This window comes from Onychostoma macrolepis, chromosome 01 (genome assembly GCF_012432095.1).
Source record: "Onychostoma macrolepis isolate SWU-2019 chromosome 01, ASM1243209v1, whole genome shotgun sequence".
Lineage (NCBI taxonomy): Eukaryota > Metazoa > Chordata > Actinopteri > Cypriniformes > Cyprinidae > Onychostoma > Onychostoma macrolepis.
The window spans coordinates 16,120,482-16,140,720 of NC_081155.1; the positions used below are offsets into that span (position 1 = coordinate 16,120,482).

Consider the following 20,239-nt stretch of genomic DNA (forward strand, 5'->3'; position numbering starts at 1 on the left):
ACAGTTTTATATTTTAATATAAAGCTGAATTTTCAGCATTATTACTCCAGTCTTCCTTCAGAAATCATTCTAATATGCTAATTTATAATCAATGTTGGAAACAGTTGTGCTGCTTCATATTTTTTTGGGACCTGTGATACTTTTTTCAGGATTCATTGATAAATAAAAAGTTAAAAAGAACAGTGTTTATTCAAAATAGATATTTTGTGATACAATATACACTACTATTCAAAAGTTTGGGGTCAGTAAATTTTCTTCTTTTTTTTTTTTTCAAAAAAGAAATTAATACTTTTATTCAGCAAGGATGTGTTAAATGGATAAAAGTGATAGTAAAGACGTATATTGTTTAAAAAGATTACTATTTTGAATAAAGAGGTTCCAAAAACATTTTCAATACTGTTAATAAATCAGCATATTAGAATGATTTCTGAAGGATCATGTGACACTGAAGACTGGAGTAATGATGCTGAAAATACAGCGCTACGTCACAGAAATAAATTATAGTATTTTAAAATATATTCACATAGGAAGCCAATATGTAATATTTCACAATATTACTTATTTTTTTCTGTATTTTTAACCAAATAAATACAGCCTTTAAGAGACTTCAGTAAAAAAAAAAAAAAAAAGAAATTAAAAATCGAGCTGATTTTGAACGGCAGTGTATAAAAAGTTATACACGCGCCACTTGACGCACGCGCACACCGCTGGCGCACAAATCAGAGCACAGAAACTTGTCTACGGCCCGCTGCCCCGTGACTGTCATTAATAAAATAGCTTTGATACTGGGTCGCTACATTATTACTCAACAACAAGGAGATAAAATCGCTGTTTTTAAGTAACTAAACTCGCAGCTTCATTTTTTTGTAGAAAGAGATGCACAGATGCAGGTAATTCACAAACGCAACTTTCATCTCTCTCTCTCTCTCAAAATGGCCATATCTATAACTGACAGTTTGGCCACTTTTAATTATTTTAATTAATTATTTAATTACACTTTCAATGTCTATGGTGGTTACGGCCCTGGTCAGACCCCAATCTCCCAACATCACTGATGCTCCTGTGACTGCATGAGAGAAAATCCCTGCCTCCATGATCCAGTATCTTGTAGAAGATTGCGAGCTGCTAGAGAGGATCAGTTGTCTATTGATGCTAATGAATGTAACATGTCCATCGGGCTGTTCCGGGTGTGGTGTTTGGGTCTCGTCTGTGTGCTGCTATGATCAAGAACAGATGCCCCGCCCCCTGGTGACGTCAGCGCTAATAGGAAGAGGACAGCGTGAAGAAGGCGGAGGGGCTGTTGTTGTCAATGACAGGTCAATGCTGATCGGGCTTGAATGGCAGCACCGGACAGTCGGCGGCCTCACCGGGATTTCGAGAGAAACAGATCTATTCCAAACGGCGAGGAAGTGCGCAATGCGAGGGATACCGGAGTACAGACCGATGCCAAAGTACAAGGTTAGATTATGGTGACCAGGACAGCTCAGTTTTACAGCCTCTTCTTCAAAGCCGTTTCACTTCTGCGATTATGATGATTTTTGTCGTTAAATTATTTACTAGCAGGTTATTATGCATTTCATATACACTATATTGCCAAAAGTATTGGGTCACCCCCTTCTAATGAACAGGTTTGACTACTTTAGTAATTTCCATGAGTACAGATCTTAATGTTTAAGCATATAATGATATTCTAGGGAACTGTGTGCTTCTAATTTTAAAGCAACAGTTTGCACAGGACCCTTTTCTATTCTAACATAACAATGCCTCTGTGTATAACGCAAGGTTCAAAAAGAAATGATTGATTGAGTCAGTGTGGAAGAACTTGACTGGTCTGCAGAAAGCCAAGTCCTAATCCAAGCTGTATTTAAGATCTGTACTCATGGAAATGACTAAAGTAGTCAAACCTGTCCATTAGAAGGGGGTGACCCAATACTTTTGGCAATATAGTGTATACATTCTCATTTAATGTCTATGTCAGCAACTTAATTTTAAGATCTATCTGATTGCATTACATATATTTTAATTAGAATTCTAATATTTTATGCTAACCATTTCCTTATAGATTATATATATTTTTTATTTTATTAATATTTTATCATCTTCTGCTTTTTGATGTGATGACTAAAAAACTACATCAATACTTATCCACCAAATCTTATTCTTAATCCCAGTCAGTATTTTGCATAAATATAATATCATGACTACTACTAGCTGCAAATAATAATATTATACAAACAGTAATCATTATAATACAGCAATAAAATAATCATAATGAAGGTGTTATGTACCAAAAATTATGGATACAAAAAATTTTAAAGTGAAAAACAAATTAGCTAAATTTAAAATGTTTAAACACATTGAACATGGTCTAATCGATTATTGGTATGTCTCCATTGTTTGATTATCTCATAACATTAAAAATTAGTAGCTTTTTGTTTTGTCATTAGTCTATTCACAAAAATCCTATTTGTTTGTTTCAGGTCATGGACCTCGACTGTCCAAAGCCAACCTCTTCACATTGTTGAGTCTATGGATGGAACTCTTCCCAAAGAAAGAGCCACAGCAACGCGAGAATGATTCAGTAGGCACATTTTCATTTCCTCTGAAGCAATCGTGTGTGTTTTGAGGACAGAGCTTACATTAAAAGCCATTTAAAATGCAATGAAGAAAAATGTGTTGCAAATTGTATCTACCCATGTAAAATGTCCTGATTTGTATATATTCCTGTGAAGAAAAAAAAAATTAAACAAAAAAAACCAACATTCTCAGTCTACAACAGAATTATTATTGGAAAACGTTTTCCCACATGACAGAGTCCCTGTTGTGTGTACAATGACTCATGTGCTCTGAAGATGCTAATGAACCTGTGGTGTGTATGAACTGGAAGGGCTGCTACATCTTATGACTCATTAGCTGTATGGATATATAAATAATGAGAGGTATTGTATTTGGATCCAGGCTGGAGATAGTGGTCTTGTGGTGGTCCATGAGTGCAGGGTTCTGGGTCTGCATTGCTCCAGTGCACAGTTACATGCAGGACAGGTGGCTGTTGTCAAACACGGACCCAGACTGAAGGGATGCGATCTCTACTTCTCCAGAAAACCCTGTTCTACCTGCCTCAAGATGCTCATCAATGGTATGTTCACAATGGCACTGTCTATAACCATATTTCTGATAAATAAATGAAGTTTTTATATTTAATTTTAATTTCTATCTGAGTGCCTATCTTGCCCCTTGTTGTTAGCCTCTCTCTCATCTCTCTTTGTTCAGCTGGTGTGAGTAGGATAGCGTACTGGCCCGGTGATGCTGAGATCAGTTTGCTGTCAGGTAGACACGATCATACAGACTCCAGTCACCAGGAAGCCATCTTGGATGCCACAGCTGCAGAAAGACTGAAGTCCAACAGCAGACCCCACATCTGTGTGCTTCTGCAGCCTCTGGACTGCACCATGCAGCAGTTTGTGGACGAAACTTCTCAAAACTGTGACTTCCTTGGGAAGATTGCTGCGGACAAACCAACTCTCGATGTTAAGGATATCTTTAGAAGGGAATGGTGGAACAACTTGGATGAATTCTTGGAGAAGTTCTTTATAAATGATGAGGAACAGCATAAGTATGTGCTGAACAAAATGGGACTGGAGAGCTTCTGTGCGGAACCAAATTTTAGCAACTTAAGGCAGCATATGAGGAATCTCGTTAGGATTCTGGCATCCGCCGCCGCAAGCGTTCCGGTTCTAGAAGAAGATTATGGGTTCTTCATGAGAGAGCCTTTAGGGACGGGTTCTCCAGCTTTACCTCAGGATGTGGTGCGACACTGTATCATACAGGCCCGATTACTGGCGTGTAGAACAGGTGAATTCTGTTCAATTACATTCACTTGTTTGACTAATTAACATCAAAATGTTCAGCTGTTATCAAAAATACACAAATCAAGAATCCAAAAGTGATGAATCTATGAACATGAATCTAGTGTTGCTTAAAATGTAGAACGGTTGGCAGAAATCAGAAGCATCAGGTCTTGTTTTAGTTAAAGATAAATTTAAATCAAAAGGTAAAAGGAGGAGCAGATTAATGACAAAGACAAAAAAGTAATGTTGAGTGGGACTTCTTTCTGTCCATCAGTTGTTAATTGGATGAAGGCAGATCTGAATGCGAGTTTAAAGTCGATTGTAAAACAGGACGGGATTTAAGCAGACTAAATGATTGGAGAAGCCCAACATACAATGTTGTTTCAATAGAAAATTGAGACTTTTAGATTAGAAATCAACTTTGGGATTAAGGGCTCATAAAATGAAAAAAAAAAAAAAAAAAAAAGCATTGATGAATCGTTGACAGAAAGATCAATAAGGTGCATTTAGAAAACAGATAAGGTGAATTTTCATTTCAGGACAACTTCAAGCCATTTGTGCGTTGAATTTGTGATGTAAATGTAAACTTTGCAACAAATTTAAATAAGACTTGAGAATTTACAAAATAGCAACACAATTATCAACAGGTTGGAGTGCTAAAGTGGTAAAGTTTGTCAATGCTCAGCGAGGAATTGATAGCTTACCTGAGGATGACAGCTGCTTGTCACCTTTTTTTTTTTAATTGGTTGCCATCTTTGACCATTTTCACAAAATTTTCAGATGTTCAGTGCTCTTTCAGGAGATGCTTAATAGCGCCTCCTACTGTATAACACTGAAAACTCTGAAAGCTGGTGAATCCGTCTCTGTCTCGTAAATTACGTTAACCAAATAAGAGTTAACCATATTTTGAAATCTTAATATCATTATGAGTACTTTATCTGACAGTATGTAATGTCATAAAGTGAGACAGCCCAACTAGTCCATTGCTAATGCTGTTGTTGTTTTCCTGGCAAAATGATATCATTTCCTGGAGGATGATGTAAGGGTGCAAAGTCAAATTGAGGTGCAGTTCAAATGTTTTCTTTGTGTGTGTGTGTGTGTGTGTGTGCTGTCTCTTTATGTAGAGGATCCTAAATTGGGAGTTGGTGCAGTTATTTGGGCTGAGGGAAAACAGGTGAGCCAAAAACGTATAAAACATGACTTAGAATTTATAAATGTATTTAAATAAAGAAAACCTCTCTTATATTATCTTCTGTGTTTTAAACTACCTCTAGTCGCAATGTGATGGCACAGGTCGGCTTTACCTAGTGGGCTGTGGGTACAATGCCTATCCAGTGGGCTCACAGTACGCAGAGTATCCTCAGATGGATCACAAGCAAGAGGAGAGGCAGAACAGGAAGTACAGATACATCCTCCATGCGGAGCAGAACGCACTCACATTCAGGTGAGACTCATGGAAGGAGCAGAGCTGTCAGAAGAACAGTTGCCCACCACAACAACTGTTCATCAGCTCACGCTGGAGATGTGCTCGGTTTTAAATACAGGCCATTCGAATGTTCAAATAAATCAATTCATTCTGATTCCCGCCTCCTCCTTTTGTTTCCCGCCAATCTGCAGGAGCGCAGAGATAAAAGAAGAGGAGAACACAATGATTTTTGTGACCAAATGCCCGTGTGACGAGTGTGTTCCTCTGATCGGCTGCGCTGGAATAAAGCAGATCTACACCACAGACCTGGACAGCAACAAAGTCAAACATGACATCTCCTACCTCAGGTTCGACAAACTCAGCGGCGTCCAGAAGTTCATTGTAAGTGCAGAGTAAATCATTGAGAGAAATTATAAACAAACACCACTGTTATATTGACGTATTTTCATTTTTTCTTATTTTATTTTTGTTTTACATTTATGATAAAAATTTTAAAAACTATAATACATATGTATTTTTTATTTTCCAGTGGCAGCAGAAATCATCTGCTAGACATATGTCAGAACAAACTGCTCCGCCCACAGCAAGTAAGTGTTTTTGGGTCTCAATTAAAAAAAACCCCACCATTATCAAAGTTTCTCAGTAACTGGGTGGGGAAAAAGCTGCTATTTTTCTGAACCCATTATTTATTAGTACCAAAAATCTTTTTTTCTTTAGTGAAGCGTTTAATTAGTGTTGTAGTTCAGATTTGTGGGTATTTATTATATTCTTGTAAATCAAAATAAACATTTTAGGTTAAAATGTATAAGTGAAAGTATAAAATCTAAGGTCCAGTGTTTGCTCACCATTGTTTTCTCTAGTAGCTCATTGAATATAATTGGATTTAAATGGTCCTGTGGCGTGACAAACTAAATTTTTAAAGTATATTCAAATGTTCCGAGTACTCAATTATATACTATATGTTCAAACATTCAGTCTGAAGTTCTTAAAAGCTGCATGAATAATAATTAGATGGAATATAGCATGTGACACCCGCTGTATTATTATTATTAATTTTTTTACAGATGGCTACATGAAACGAAGAGAGGAGGGAACTAATTTTCAGTGCAATAAGAGACTGCGATCATAGAAGACATTTCGAAAGCTGTTCTCCTGCCACGATGGCAGCAACAGATGATGTTCAAACACTATTTAACCTGCCATACTCACGCAGCATGATTCAAATCAGCATCATCTTACCACTACAATACAGCATAAAAGAGGGATGTTTTATGCTTTTTTTCATTAGTTTACCAGGACAGTCTGTTAAATGTTTAATTATATGCATTTTAGAAATGGAATTTGGGTTGAAAGGTTTTAAAATTGTACAAGTTTATTGCACACAAGTTTTTAAATGTATCAAGTTGAAGCGATAAGCAGAACTGTCCACACAATATACTACCCTTTCAATTTGTTCTTAATTTACAGTGTAAAATACATACAGTACCCAATGTCCTTTCTTTGAAAAAAAAAAAAAAGGAGTCAACAATGTTGCTAATGCTTCAGTTGGTCTTTATTGAAATGGTACTATTAGCATTTCAGATGGACACTGCACCTGTATGTGTAGTAGGAAAAATTTGAATTCAAATTTTGAACATGTTTTGGCATCTTCAATGTAACTGCTGACAAATATATTTAAGAAATTTGGCTTCATGCGAATAATTTGAAAATAGTTGCTTTAGAGAACAAATGAATTTGCGTCACACTGTGAGTGATGGGTCTTAACCACCAAAGCATATTTCATCCCATAAACCTAAAGACGATCGTAATAAAACAATCAATCAACTGTAGAGGAAAAAAGAATGAAATTTAATGAATTTTCTTCAACAGCATAACTCAAATATAGTGAGTTAAAGAGGTTCATTGCTTAATCAAGCTAAATATGCTCAATGAGAACATATTAAAAACAATAAAACGAAATTAAGCTCCCCCTTCCAAAATTTCTTCTCAAATAAAAAAAAAAAAGTGAGCAAAAGAGTAAATTAACAACTCAAGAACAAAAGGCACCTGTTTGTACATTTGTGTCCTCATTTCATCTTGTTTTTCAGCTATGCAACAATCTACCTCTGTCAAAAATCAAAGACAGATGAATCATGGGTTATAGCACGAAATACATACTACAGTAAAAGGTATACTATAGTATAGAAATGAATATAATACTACAGCTGCACTACAGTATAAGACGCACTTTAGTATGACGTACTAAAGTTAAGAAATACTTATAGCACTAGGGTTACTATAGTACAGAGCATACAATAGTAATACCACAGCACTATAGCTATACCTCACTGATCTACAGGAAATCGACGAGTTGGAATATACACCGGTTCACTTAGTGCCACAGTTGATTTTTCAAGATTCTTCTAAAACGGCAACCACCTTAAGAGTAAAATCAGCGTTTGTCTTTTTTTAAACCTAGGTAAACATCAAATAAAAATATATAAAACAAAATAGCGATGCTTTCCGATCAGAGAAACGGCCTGGCAGCAACTCAAAATGTACATGAAGACCCACAGATGCTCTTTCTGTTTCAGCTCAGATAAACAATAATTAAAATACTGATAAATGAATTCATCCTTCTAAATAATTCTTATAAAACACGAACAGAATAAAGAGAACAGGGAGGAAATCATCAGGTTTGTAGTGTTTGGGCGAATGAAATAAAAGCAGACGCTGATGCCAGAGAAAAGCCATGAAAAGTCGACAAAGGAGGAATGCAAGAACGAAGATTAGTGCAGTTACAAGTCTTCAACAGAAAAATCAACAGCTCGTAATTAATCTTTTGGGAATTTCACCTCTTTTCCAGCAATATTCAAATAACACAATCTCTTCTAGTATAGCGAAACCGCCGTGTTGTGGCGCTGTTGGTGCCACGGAGAACGTAGAGTGTCCAGGCTCGCCAAAACCATCCGGAAACGGAAAATGAAAGTTTACCTGTACTTCCTCATCTGCACGGTGACTTGATGTTCTTAGACGGTTCTTCCCATAACTCAAACTGGCTGATTCCTACTTTTAAACCATCCTATCATGGCACGAGAGTTTGCGATAAAATAAAACATGAATGAAGGAAAAAGAAAAGCAAATAAGAACAGAGAACATCAATGATCAGGAACCTTCTTTTGTAAGCCTCAGAACTAAGAAAAGACAAAATTATTCAAGATTTTAAATAGAATTATTATTGTTAATATATTTTTTGTGTTTTTTTGTTGTTTTATTTCCTAATACTGCAATAGCTAGAGTTTAGGAGGCTGGCTTCTTTAGGTCTCGTATTTGTTTGACGAGGTACGTCTTTTCATCGTTAAACTGCTCGTCGTCTGTGCGATCCTTCTGAAAGTTGCTAAGGAAGTCGATGAGTTTCGTTTGGTTCTTCAATAGAATGTCTACGATGGGCTGTGTTTTATTTGGATTGGCCACAAACACCTGAAGAAATGCACAGAAAAAAAAAAAAAAAAGTATGATTAAAATCAAGGCAAATTACAATAAATTTGTTAAATTCATAAAAATTCTCTTATATTTCAATTTGTTCCTCACACAAAACTATCATATGGCCTTTAGAAGTTTTGGAGCATAATGCATTTGTCATATAAACCACAATTCTGATCATTTTATGGTGTTTCCCCCCCCATTTTGGAGTTGACAGTGTGACATTTTTTTTTTTTTGAAAGAATAAGGTGTACCTTGAAGACATGGAAAGCCTCAAACTGAATGTTGGGGCTCTTGTCTCTCAGGAGGTTCATCATGAGCTTCAGGTTCTCTGGTTTACTGATGTACCGTGTCATGACTGTGAAGTTGTGTCTGTCCAGGAGCAGTTCACCCAGCAGCTGTCACATAACACACAAACACGTGATGTTAATGACAGTACAGGCTAGAGAAGACGAAAATCAATGTCACAACACACACCTTCAACGACTGTCTCTTGGTCACGTAGTTCTCAGAGTGAAGCAGTTTCTCATAGTTATCAAAAACCTGGAAGATCAAGGACAGTCATTTAAAAATGGTAGTTTTCCTAAATTCTATGATAAAAATTAACAACCAAAAAAATTCTATATTACCGCGTCATAGTTCTGTTCTAAAAATTCCGCCACCAGAACCTTGTGTCTTGTGAGTAGGTCCTGTAAAAAAACAAAAAACAAAAGTGCAATGAGTACCATTTAACAAATCATTTATGTAACAATTAATAATGTGTTAAAAAATATAGCACTTACCTTGAAGGTGGCAAACGCGTCAGAGGCGATGTCAAATGTGGACATCTCCACGTAACTGAAGAAATCTTTAAAGTGTTCAGATTGGAGGACGATTTTGGCAAGAGGTTCATGCCGGATGCACTCGCGCAGCATAATCCCACAATTCAATGCCACCTGAGGAGTCTCATACCTGCCACAGCACCACAGCAGAAATGTCAAGTTCACATTAATGTGAAGCCATGTTCAGGAAAACACAACTTCATGATTTTGGATCTATTCCACGTTCGGTCTTCTGATCTTGATTTTAGATGTAAACTTACTCAGATGAATAGATGGAATGATGGAATGGAAACCGTAACGTGAACATTTCAAAGCTTTTCCAAGCCAGCAGTTTCAAAGTAACATGCTTACATGCTACATTTCAAAAATACCCATCATCTCTCACCCTTTGAGTAAGATGAAAAGAACTTCCTGATGAGAGCAGAAATATTCCACTGTTGGGCTGCGGGTCCCGATCTGCCTGCGCAGGATGTTGTTGAAGATCTGACAAACGTCCTTTTTACCCTGTGAACACACATAGACAATGTTATTATACCCATTATTACAATCATAAATAAAAAGATGAAAGAGAACAAGCAGTATCCTCACCTCAAAATCGATGACTTGCAGGTTTTCCACCAGTGAGATGAGCAGGCCGCTGTTGTAGAGCTCTTGGGCCAGTTGGGCCACCGTTTCTGTGTGTGGCTCCTTGTCGTTAGTGCCGTACAGGATCTCTTTCATCGCCACCAGACATTTCGACACCTCCTCTGAAGCCTGACAAACACACAAAAATCACTTTTTCACAAATAATCACTACAAAACATGGTGATAACTCAATACATTTCCACACGTGTGTGTTAAGAGCATATGGCATCAAGCTGTATATTGCTCTGAACAGCTAAAAGGATTCTGGGTAATTTCACACGTAAGCTCATTATACAAAGAACATCATTAGCTATTTATCAGCTGCTGAAACAGGTTTGAAAGTGTGGAGGTATCGTGGAGCATATGGATTTCCCTCCCAGGACCTCGGAGTAACAATCAGCAGGTTCCCAGCACTTCAAACGCTTGACTTTAACACAGGGCTGCTGAAAAGAGCCTTAGCGGGCAGATGAAAATGAGAAAGAGGTCGGGCAGTGGAGCGATATTCCCACCTCTCCGACAGCTTTGTACTCGCAGCACAAACACGAGCGCTTCCAGGAACCCGAACTCTTGCTCATTTGGGTCTATTGAGGATGTACTGAAAACGGGGTTCATATTCAGTAAACTGAGCCATTTACGGACATTGAGATTAAAATTAAAGTTACCTTAAAGGGGTAGTTAGTTCACCCAAAAATAAAAATTCTGTCATTAATTACTCACCCTCATGTCGTTCCAAACCTGTAAGACCTTCGTTCATCTTCAGAACACAAATGAAGATATTTTTGATGTATTCTGAGAGCTCTCTGACCCTCTCATAGACAGCAAGGATCCTTAACATGATCAAGGCACAGAAACATAGCAAGGACATTGTTAAAATAATCCATGTGACATCAAGGGTTCAAACGTAATTTTGAAAAGCAGCAAGAATACTTATTGTGCGCAAAGAAAACAATTTATTCAACAATTCTTCTCAACGAGTTACCGTCTTCCGCCTTTTTGGAGAGTACCCCAGAACGTAATCAGCCTCGTTTAAGTTCAGCATATGTGCGCTGTCTACTGAACATAAACAACACTGATTACGTTCAGGGGTAGTCTCCAAAATGGCAGAACTTATATTATTATTGTTTTCTTTGCGTAGAAAGTATCTTCATAAAATTACGTTTGAATCCCTGATGTCACATGGATTACTTTACCGATGTGTCTGGACCTTGATCGTGTAAGGATCCTTGCTGTCTATGAGAGGGTCAGAGAGCTCTCAGATTTCATCCAAAATATCTTCATTTGTGTTCTGAAGATGAACGGAGGTCTTTACAGGTTTGGAACGACATGAGGGTGAGTAATTAATGACAGCACTTTCATTTTTGAGTGAACTAACCCTTTAAAAAAAAAAAACTAAAACCATTAAAAATTATTTCCTTGAAATAAAATAAACATTAACTAAATATAAAATACAAAACTGAAAAAAATGTAATTAAATTAAATACCCAAAAACTTACAATTATCTCACTATGAGCCAATGCAACATTTCACATTTTCATTTAATTTTAAGTACTAAAATAACTAAACCCAAGTAAAATTAATAAATAGAAACTACATAAAGACAGACATAAAAAAAAAAAAAACTATCAAAGAGACAAATACATAATAAAATGACAACAAAATTAAAGTGAACAAAATATGAAACTATATATTAGCAAGTAGTATATGACACTAAAATAAATGACATCAACAAACAACTGCCATTCAACAAGAAAAATACCTATAACTGAAAGCTCTTTGGAAGAAATTTATTTAAAATCTTAAAGTCATCTAAAGAGGAGTTCTGATTAAATAAAATTTTCTCAGACGCTAGCCTCAATTTCAGACTGCATGCCTCCGTTAGTCTGGTGTGCACTGCTCACAAAACTGCCAAAGGCCATTCACAGACATTTCCATACACTAAACAGCAAATTATATATAAAAAAAAAAAAAAAAAAAAGTTGACTGGATTTAAGTTAATACTCAAATCAAGTGTGGTGAAGCGCAATTACAATCTTACTTATCCTAAAATGTGCTCAAAATGTAGATATGCATTTTGATCACATTTTAGGATAAGATGAATCATGTCCACTGCCGAATTAAGTTCTCCGTCTGATCTACGGCACTGGTTTAAAACACTTATTTGCCTTTGGCCTGGCCTACGTCTCTGAAAAAGCAAATGAAAAATGCAAAAACACACTGGAAAAATCAGCAGTGGAAAGAAGGCTGATTTAGAGAACAACGCTGATATTATGGTTAAAAAGAGCTATAATGTGTCTCAGGGTAAAGCTGTAGAGAGACCTAGGAAACTTGAGCATCATCACTCAATAGTCGAATTCATTATGCAATCATCTGAGGGTTTCTGTAACAACTGGGATTAATACCAGAATGAAATGGAATAAAATCCTGGGATGAGAGTGGAAAAATAAGGGGAGAAAAAATCTGACCGGTGGACCAAGCTAAACTTTTGTGCTACATTTGCACAATGTATTTCAGTGTAAAAACACATGTAGTCCATCTTAAGCAAGCACTAAATGCACTGGAAAGGCCCTGTGCTAAACTCTTGTCTTTCTTTTTTGTATAAACAAACCTCATTTGTGGCAAATTAAGCTTATTAACTTGTTGTACAGTCCTGTAAAGTATGCCAGATTGCAGCAATCTGCTTCATCCTTTAAAAAGCTAGCAATCAGAGCCTGCCTGCAAGATGGGCAATAACTCCTCACCAATAGTGCTCAGCACACATTTTTTTTTGCCATGTTTGCACTGTTACCTAATAGAATTCCTCTAGCGAAACAAGTGTTTTCTGCAGGTGTTATTCACTCATATTACCCACAGGAACTGCTTTCAAACTCATACCTTCTCTGTCTTCTTGTCCTGCTTCACCAGGATTGAGAGGTTGTCCTTCAGGGTCTTCACAATTTCTGTGGGGTTCTTGTGAGATTTACCAAATAGTGGCATGGTTGTGGCCGTAGACTTCTTGCTTTAGAACCTGGAGTAAAAAAAAAAAAAAAAGGACACGGGTCAATTGTTTTGACTGCTCTCTTCAATTCTGACAGCAATATTCGGAGGCAAAAGACAAAATCTTCTACAGTTTAAAGTAGGCAACTGCCTAAAATATTTAACTGGGAAATATTCTATGGATGAAACACAGCACAAATACATACTTGACTGATTATAAAATTTCTCGTGATCTTCAAAACCTTTTGAAATAAAATGTGTTTAAATGCTTGAAATTAAGACAAATACAAACAGTGCCTACTGCCTACTTATGAATTTCTTTTAAAAAACTAAATTGTCAAACATTTGCTGACTATTATTCAATGAATATTTTTCTAAAAATGTGGTCAAGTCACAAAGAACGGGTAATTTTGTCCTCAGCAACAGCAGAAATGTACCATTAAAACTAGTGCTATTTTAGTATTATTTATATAGACCTATTACTGTAATAATATATAGAATATCTGATTTTTTTCAGCTTTCATTTTAAATGTAGAAGTTTGAGTAATTTTGTTGTACTTTTATTATTAGTTTTTGTTCTTTCAATACTTCTATTCTATTTTGTTCCATTATATTACATAGCTTAAATTTATTTCAGTTGTAGTTGTAGTAATTATAGCAATTTAGCTTAAAATGATTTTACTTCCGTTAACTGTCAAGTCATCATTTGTGATTTTTATTTAGGCTGTTAGTTTTTGCATCTAATATTTATATTTATAATTATATTTTACGCTTTATTTCAAATAATGAACACGATCTGTAATAGTTTCAGGTTTACTTAACAATAACAACACAGATTAAAACTAATTGCACATCACCAATAATAATTAAGGACAGTAATGATCTGAAATTCCACCTCAGGCTGCAAGTAAGTGGCTTTAATTATGTAATTTCAAGATTTTTTTTTTTTTTACTTCCACTCGAAACAACTCATTCATTTGTTCCAGCCTCAAAATAACATTTATTAAAGGAAATTATTATTCTCAGTTTGATATCTGTACATAGCAGAAACAAAGCCATTTTGACAGGGTTGACACCAGAATGAAATGTCAGAGGAACTTAAACCACATAATGAGGGGAATATTCACTGTTTTTCCAAGAGAACCTAGTGAAACTTGTGACTGGTAATCCTGTGATCTAAGAACCTAAGCAGTGTGTGTGTGTGTGTGTGCGTGTGTGTGTGTGTGTGTGTGTGTGTGTGTGTGTGAGAGAGAGAGAGAGAGAGAGAGAGAGTCCTAGAGTCCACTGCTCCTGTTGGAAATTTCCTGTTCCTCCACCTGTCAGAAGCTGCTCTTTGATCAGATTCCTTTCACACTGACTGGTGCTGCGTCTGACATATCTAACAATATAACCACCTTAAAATTAATGATTACATAAAGCATAGCCTATCTAGTTTCATAGCACCTTCTGTAAAAAGAATGCTTTTGAGAAACTACTCTAAAATGTTTAGAATTTTAGAGTAGATGATCATACTAGTTTTGGTCCACTCTGCAATCTAGGTGTGTTTAAAGACTTACAATAATTCACTATGCAAACACTGCCAGCAATAAAAGCAAGACCTGACCCACCTCAGTCATGACAAAGTCATAAGTCATAACTGATCTCCAGCAACAAATGCCACCCTCACCTCTCCCGCGTTTATCACAATAATCACCTTAACCATCAAAAGGCCCATCGCTGAGGAATGTCACATGACCACATTTATTTAGCAGTGAGTGAACAGGTCTTCTACTTGCTGTTTGACAGTGTTAGGAATTTCATATAGTCCTCGACAAAGAAAAATAAAGAAGCTCCACCTTCCACCATCTGTAAATATCACATTCAACATGGAAGAACTCACTCTGTAGCACATAGACTATATAATTCATACAACAGCGAAACCCTTGTGAGAGACAGATAGTGATGAGAAACCAGTGAGAATTACTCCAAAGAATACACAATTATTCATCTATTTGTCAAGACAATTACTATACAACAAAGGCAGTCATATTACTGGTAATTAAAACAATATTATCGCATCAGAATAGGGTAGAACACGGCCACATTTATGTAAGAGTATAATAAATGTGGCAGAATGACAAAGAGGGTTGCAAATTTAGTCAAAAGCAAGCTGTCAGTCAATTTGTGATTGACAAAAATAGGGTTGTGCTTTTTGATAAACTTGTATAAGTTCAATAAATCAAATAAAGATATTTGTTGACAGAGCTGAATGATTGAACTTTAACACTAAGGTCAATGCACAATATATAACATTTTTTATATATATATATATATAAATAAAATACTACTAATAATAATAAAATACATTAATATAATAGAATATAATTTAATATATTATTTAATTTAAATTGTATTTTATTAAATATATTATTTATTAAATTGTATTTATTTATTGACAAATTACGTAGTTGTTTGGAATTTCTTGGTGAGCTCAAACACAAGACAAAAAATAATAATTATAATAATAAAATAAATCATACAGATGCATTAGTGCCAGAAGAGTTTAAAACATGGACCATCCTATAATAGGTATTATTATATTTTGGTTATTTAAAAAAAAAAAAAAAAAAATTAATATATATATATACACACACATACACACACATACACACACACACACAGCTCAAAAAAATTAAAGGAACACTTTGAAAACACATCAGATCTCAATGGGGAAAAATATCAAGCTGGATATCTGTACTGATATGGGTAATGTGTTAGGAATGAAAGGATGCCACATCGTTTGATGGAGTAGTAGTAGTAGTTTTTAATGCCATATCAGCATCTTATGCTATTTTCGTGGCAAAAACAAATAAACAAATACAAGTATAACAAATACAATAAAAACCAGCAAACAAACAAACACACGTTATATTACACAAAATGTTTTACATTAATTTGATGATAATTCTAAAACTTTTTCTGGCAAAATTATACTAAACTCTTTAAGTGAGTTCACTTCATAAGAGTTTTCTACATACAATAAAAGTGGGACAATCTAATAAAATATGTTTGACAGAAAGGGGAATCTTGCAGAACATGCATTGGGTAGGGTCTCCACCTTTAAGCAAAAATGCATGAGTCAGTCTTCATCGTTTGATGGAAATGAAAATTATCAACCTAAAGACACCCCAAAAATCAAAGTGAAAAAAATATGCAGCAGGCTAGTCCATTTTGCTGAAATTTCATTGCAGCAACTCAAAATGGTCCTCAGGAGTTTGTATGGCCCCCACGTGCTTGTATGCAACGTCAGGGCATGCTTCTAATGAGACGACGGATGGTGTCCTGGGGTATTTCCTCCCAGATCTGGACCAGGGCTTCACTGAACTCCTGGACAGTCTGAGGTGCAAAAAACCGAAGACCAAAACATAATGTCCCAGAGGTGTTCTATTTGATTTAGGCCAGGCGAGAATGGGGGCCATTCAATGGTATCAATTGCTTCATCCTCCAGGAACTGCCTGCATACTCTCGCCACATGAGGCCAGGCATTGTTGTGCACCAGGAGGAACCCAGGGTCCACTGCACCAGCGTAGGGTCTGACAATGGGTCCAAGGATTTCATCCCGATACCTAATGGCATTCAGGGTGCCATTGTCTAGCCTGTAGAGGTCCGTGCGTCCCTCCATGGATATGCCTCATCAGGCCATCACTGACCCACCACCAAACCGGTCATGCTGTTCTCTACGGCTTCTCCAGACCCTTTCACATCTGTCACATGTGCTCAGGGTGAACCTGCTCTTATCTGTGAAAAGCACAGGGCGCCAGTGGTGGACCTGCCAATACTGGTGTTCAATGGCAAATGCCAATCGAGCTCCATGGTGACGGGCAGTGAGCACAGGGCCCACTAGAGGACGTCGGGCCCTCAGGCCACCCTCATGAAGTCGGTTTCTGATTGTTTGGTCAGAGACAAATCACATCAGTTGCCTGCTGGGGGTCATTTTGTAGGGCTCTGGCAGTGCTCATGCTGTTCCTCCTTGCACAAAGGAGCAGATACCGGTCCTGCTAATGGGTTAAGGACCTTCTACGGCCCTGTCTTTCTCTCCTAGAGTAACTGCCTTTCTCCTGGAATCTCCTCCATGCTCTTGAGACTATGCTGGGAGACACAGCAAACCTTCTGGCAATGGCACATATTGATGTGCCATCCTGGAGGAGTTGGACTGCCTGTGCAACCTCTGTAGGGTCCAGGTATCGCCTCATGCTACCAGTAGTGACAGTCAGAAAAGATGAGTAGGGAAAAAAATGTCAGTGGCCTCCAGCTGTAAAACCATTCCCGTTTTGGGGGTCGTCTCATTGTTGCCCATCTAGTGCACCTGTTGTTAGCACCACACTGTTGTAACACACCAAAGCAGCTGAAACTGACCAGATCAATATTCCAGGAGTTTAATTGACTTGATGCTATACTCTGATTAAAAAGTGTTCCTTTAAGTTTTTTGAGCAGTGTATATATATATGTACGTGTGTGCGTGTGTGTGACCCCCGGACCACAAAACCAGTCATAAAGGTCAACTGAAATGTATACATAAATAAGCTTCCCATTGATGTATGGTTTGTTATGATAGGACAATATTTGGCTGAGACAACTATTTGAATATTTGCAATCTGAGGGTGCAAAAAAAATCTAAATATTGAGAAAATCACCCTTAGCAGTGCATATTACTAATCAAAAATTGAGTTTTGATATATTTACAGTAGGAAATTTACAAAATATCTTCATGGAACATGATCTTTACTTAATATCCAAATGATATTTTGACCCATACAATGTATTTTTGGCTATTGCTACAAATATACCCCAGCGACTTAAGACTGGTTTTGTGGTCCAGGGTATATATAATCTAAAACAGTTTAATTAAACGTAATAAAATTTACAATCAATTTGATATTGATTATCTGTTTATTAAGAGATAAGTTATGCCATTAATTTTGACACTGTTGAAAACAAAAACAATCTTTAAAAAAATTAATTGTGGAAAGAGCTTTACAGACTCCACATTATTCCATTACAAAAAAAGGTTGAATGCAAGCCATTTTTAACGTCAGTCGTCAGATTTGTGTGACAGAAGTTCTCAAATCTGCCTATCAGGCCTAGGCTACAGGGCACCATCTGACAGACCTGGTGTTGTGTAGAATCGTGCTGAAATGCATGTTGAACTGAGTGAACAGGCCCTCCGGTGCATGATCCGCGTGTGTTTGTGTTGAACTGAGTGAACGGGCCTTGCAGTGCTGTGATCTGTTTCAGGCCTGTTTACTCAATTCAACACAAATAGCAGCAGCAGAATTACAGCGTGACAGCGCGCGAGCCGCTCACAATGTAACACGCGAACAGAACGACACAGAACGGAACAATGAAACAGTCAGACGCTCGCGGCTCAAACACTCAGCCCGTCCGCCCTGTTACCAAAAACAAGCCCGACATGCGGAAAACTGGGCGTACGTTTAGCTTATTCTCGTGCGACAGCAAAATAAAAGACACGCAGCTCAATGTTGAGAAATCCGAGCTTTGAAATCAAGCGAACGTTTCTGTAAGGTGTGAAATGTTTAATACTTACAGTGCTGCGATGTAACTGTGTCTTCCGCGGCTGCTGTGGCTCTGTGTATGTGTGTGTGTTAGCGAGCAGCAGACTCTCTGTGTGTGTGTGTGTGTGTGCGTGCGTGCGCGCGCCGCGCTGAACGTCAGCGGAATGTGTGCATAAGCGAATTAAACACTGCCTGACTCAAACGCGTATATCTGCAAAAGACATGATGGGTTTGTAGCACAAACTCGCTGTCGGGTGGCTTTCCGCGGTTGAAGGATGATCTGGGATCGGTCCTGTGTCAGACGGTGGCGGGGTGGTCTGCGCTGCGCGAGCTGATCTCAGGTCAGATGCAGACTGGCGCTTCTTCTCTCAAGCGAGGCGTCGTGTTACCCGGATGTGGATGTGTTCAGACTCTATTATGAAGAGATACAGGCTAAAATAAGTGCATGACTCATGATTTTGAATCACGACGTTTTAAACTGTCGCGTCACATACCTGCCTGAACTGTTGAACGACTCTGTCACAGCCAAAGTGCGCAGTGTGTCGCGCAAGCGCCGAGGCTCTGAGTCACCGACGAACTGCGAACGATCAGCGGCTGTTGCATGAAATCTGTGCAGTTTGTACAGGTTAAATTGGGGGGGGGGAAAGTATATATATATATATATATATATATATATATATATATATATATATATATATATATATATATATATATATTTTTTTTTTTTTATTTTTTTTTTTTTATGCTACTTTGTTTTTTAATATACAGTATGAATTTCTTGAAGTACAGTATAGCCTAAATACAGACAAAGTTTCAGTTCGTCTTGTATAGTTTTCTGTCATTTATTAAATCATATTTCCTGATTGCAATGTTTGTTGGCTAAAACAGTTTGATATAATTTTTTCTTCTTCTATTGTTTTACTAAATTTAGCTATAAGGCTGTTATACTGTATCTCTGTTGTGTCACCACCACCATTACGATGTGTTTTACTTAATATATTAAGTTTGATTGAAAATGAAATTCTACCATAAAAGTTTCCCCATTTATCTTTCATTATCATAGTTAATACAAATCTGATAAAATAGTGAATTAAGGAAAATGGTTTTGTAGTGCTGTCAAACGTTTAATCGCATCCAAAATAAAAGTTTTTGTTTAGGCCTACATAATATGTGTGTACTGTGTATATTTATTATGCATATATAAATACACACATACAGTATATATTTTGAAAATATTTACATGTATATATTTATATAATTTATATAATATATGAACATAACACTTTCTCTCTCTCTATATATATATATGCATGCATGCATGCGTGTATTTATACATAATAAAAATAAACAGCACACATATATTATGTAAACAAACTTTTATTTTGGATGCGATTAATCACGACAGCACTAGGATTTTGTTTCTTGTATAGTTTTAATATCAGCCCATAATTGTAAATAAAATCTAATTTATATATATATATATATATATATATATATATATATATATATATATATATATATATATATATATAT

General features: G+C 36.7%; 2 protein-coding genes across 3 annotated transcripts; one reads left to right on the top strand and one right to left on the bottom strand.

Moving 5' to 3' along the window:
- Positions 1 to 744: 744 nt before the first annotated feature.
- cdadc1 (cytidine and dCMP deaminase domain containing 1) lies at positions 745 to 6,961 on the top strand. Of its 2 annotated transcripts, XM_058778712.1 has the most exons (10): positions 747 to 890; positions 1,234 to 1,458; positions 2,481 to 2,581; positions 2,959 to 3,136; positions 3,271 to 3,852; positions 4,973 to 5,022; positions 5,123 to 5,292; positions 5,466 to 5,655; positions 5,804 to 5,861; positions 6,339 to 6,961. In XM_058778712.1, the coding sequence occupies exons 2-10, from the start codon at positions 1,338 to 1,340 to the stop codon at positions 6,401 to 6,403; spliced, it is 1,515 nt and encodes a 504-aa protein (XP_058634695.1). In that variant the 5' UTR covers positions 747 to 890; positions 1,234 to 1,337; the 3' UTR covers positions 6,404 to 6,961. The 2 variants fall into 2 exon arrangements, with proteins under 2 accessions (XP_058634686.1, XP_058634695.1); XM_058778703.1 differs by having other exon boundaries at positions 745 to 1,458.
- Positions 6,809 to 19,304, bottom strand: cab39l (calcium binding protein 39-like). Its single transcript, XM_058778726.1, has 10 exons — positions 19,201 to 19,304; positions 18,739 to 19,118; positions 13,053 to 13,185; positions 10,146 to 10,310; positions 9,943 to 10,061; positions 9,519 to 9,687; positions 9,366 to 9,425; positions 9,214 to 9,279; positions 8,991 to 9,134; positions 6,809 to 8,733 (listed from the first exon to the last, which is right to left on the bottom strand). The coding sequence occupies exons 3-10, from the start codon at positions 13,152 to 13,154 to the stop codon at positions 8,554 to 8,556; spliced, it is 1,005 nt and encodes a 334-aa protein (XP_058634709.1). The 5' UTR covers positions 13,155 to 13,185; positions 18,739 to 19,118; positions 19,201 to 19,304; the 3' UTR covers positions 6,809 to 8,553.
- Between the last annotated feature and the right edge of the window lie 935 nt (positions 19,305 to 20,239).

What these genes read in the sequence shown, in the direction of transcription:
- cdadc1 (XM_058778703.1), top strand. Translation starts at nt 1,338, where the DNA reads ATGGCAGCACCGGACAGTCGGCGGCCTCACCGGGATTTCGAGAGAAAC. An exon ending in ATTACTGGCGTGTAGAACAG is followed by an intron (nt 3,853 to 4,972) that starts GTGAATTCTGTT and finishes CTCTTTATGTAG; the next exon opens with AGGATCCTAAATTGGGAGTT. An exon ending in AACTGCTCCGCCCACAGCAA is followed by an intron (nt 5,862 to 6,338) that starts GTAAGTGTTTTT and finishes ATTTTTTTACAG; the next exon opens with ATGGCTACATGAAACGAAGA.
- cab39l (XM_058778726.1), bottom strand. Translation starts at nt 13,154, where the DNA reads ATGCCACTATTTGGTAAATCTCACAAGAACCCCACAGAAATTGTGAAG. An exon ending in ACGCGTTTGCCACCTTCAAG is followed by an intron (nt 9,426 to 9,518) that starts GTAAGTGCTATA and finishes GTTTTTTTACAG; the next exon opens with GACCTACTCACAAGACACAA. An exon ending in TAGAACAGAACTATGACGCG is followed by an intron (nt 9,280 to 9,365) that starts GTAATATAGAAT and finishes TTGATCTTCCAG; the next exon opens with GTTTTTGATAACTATGAGAA.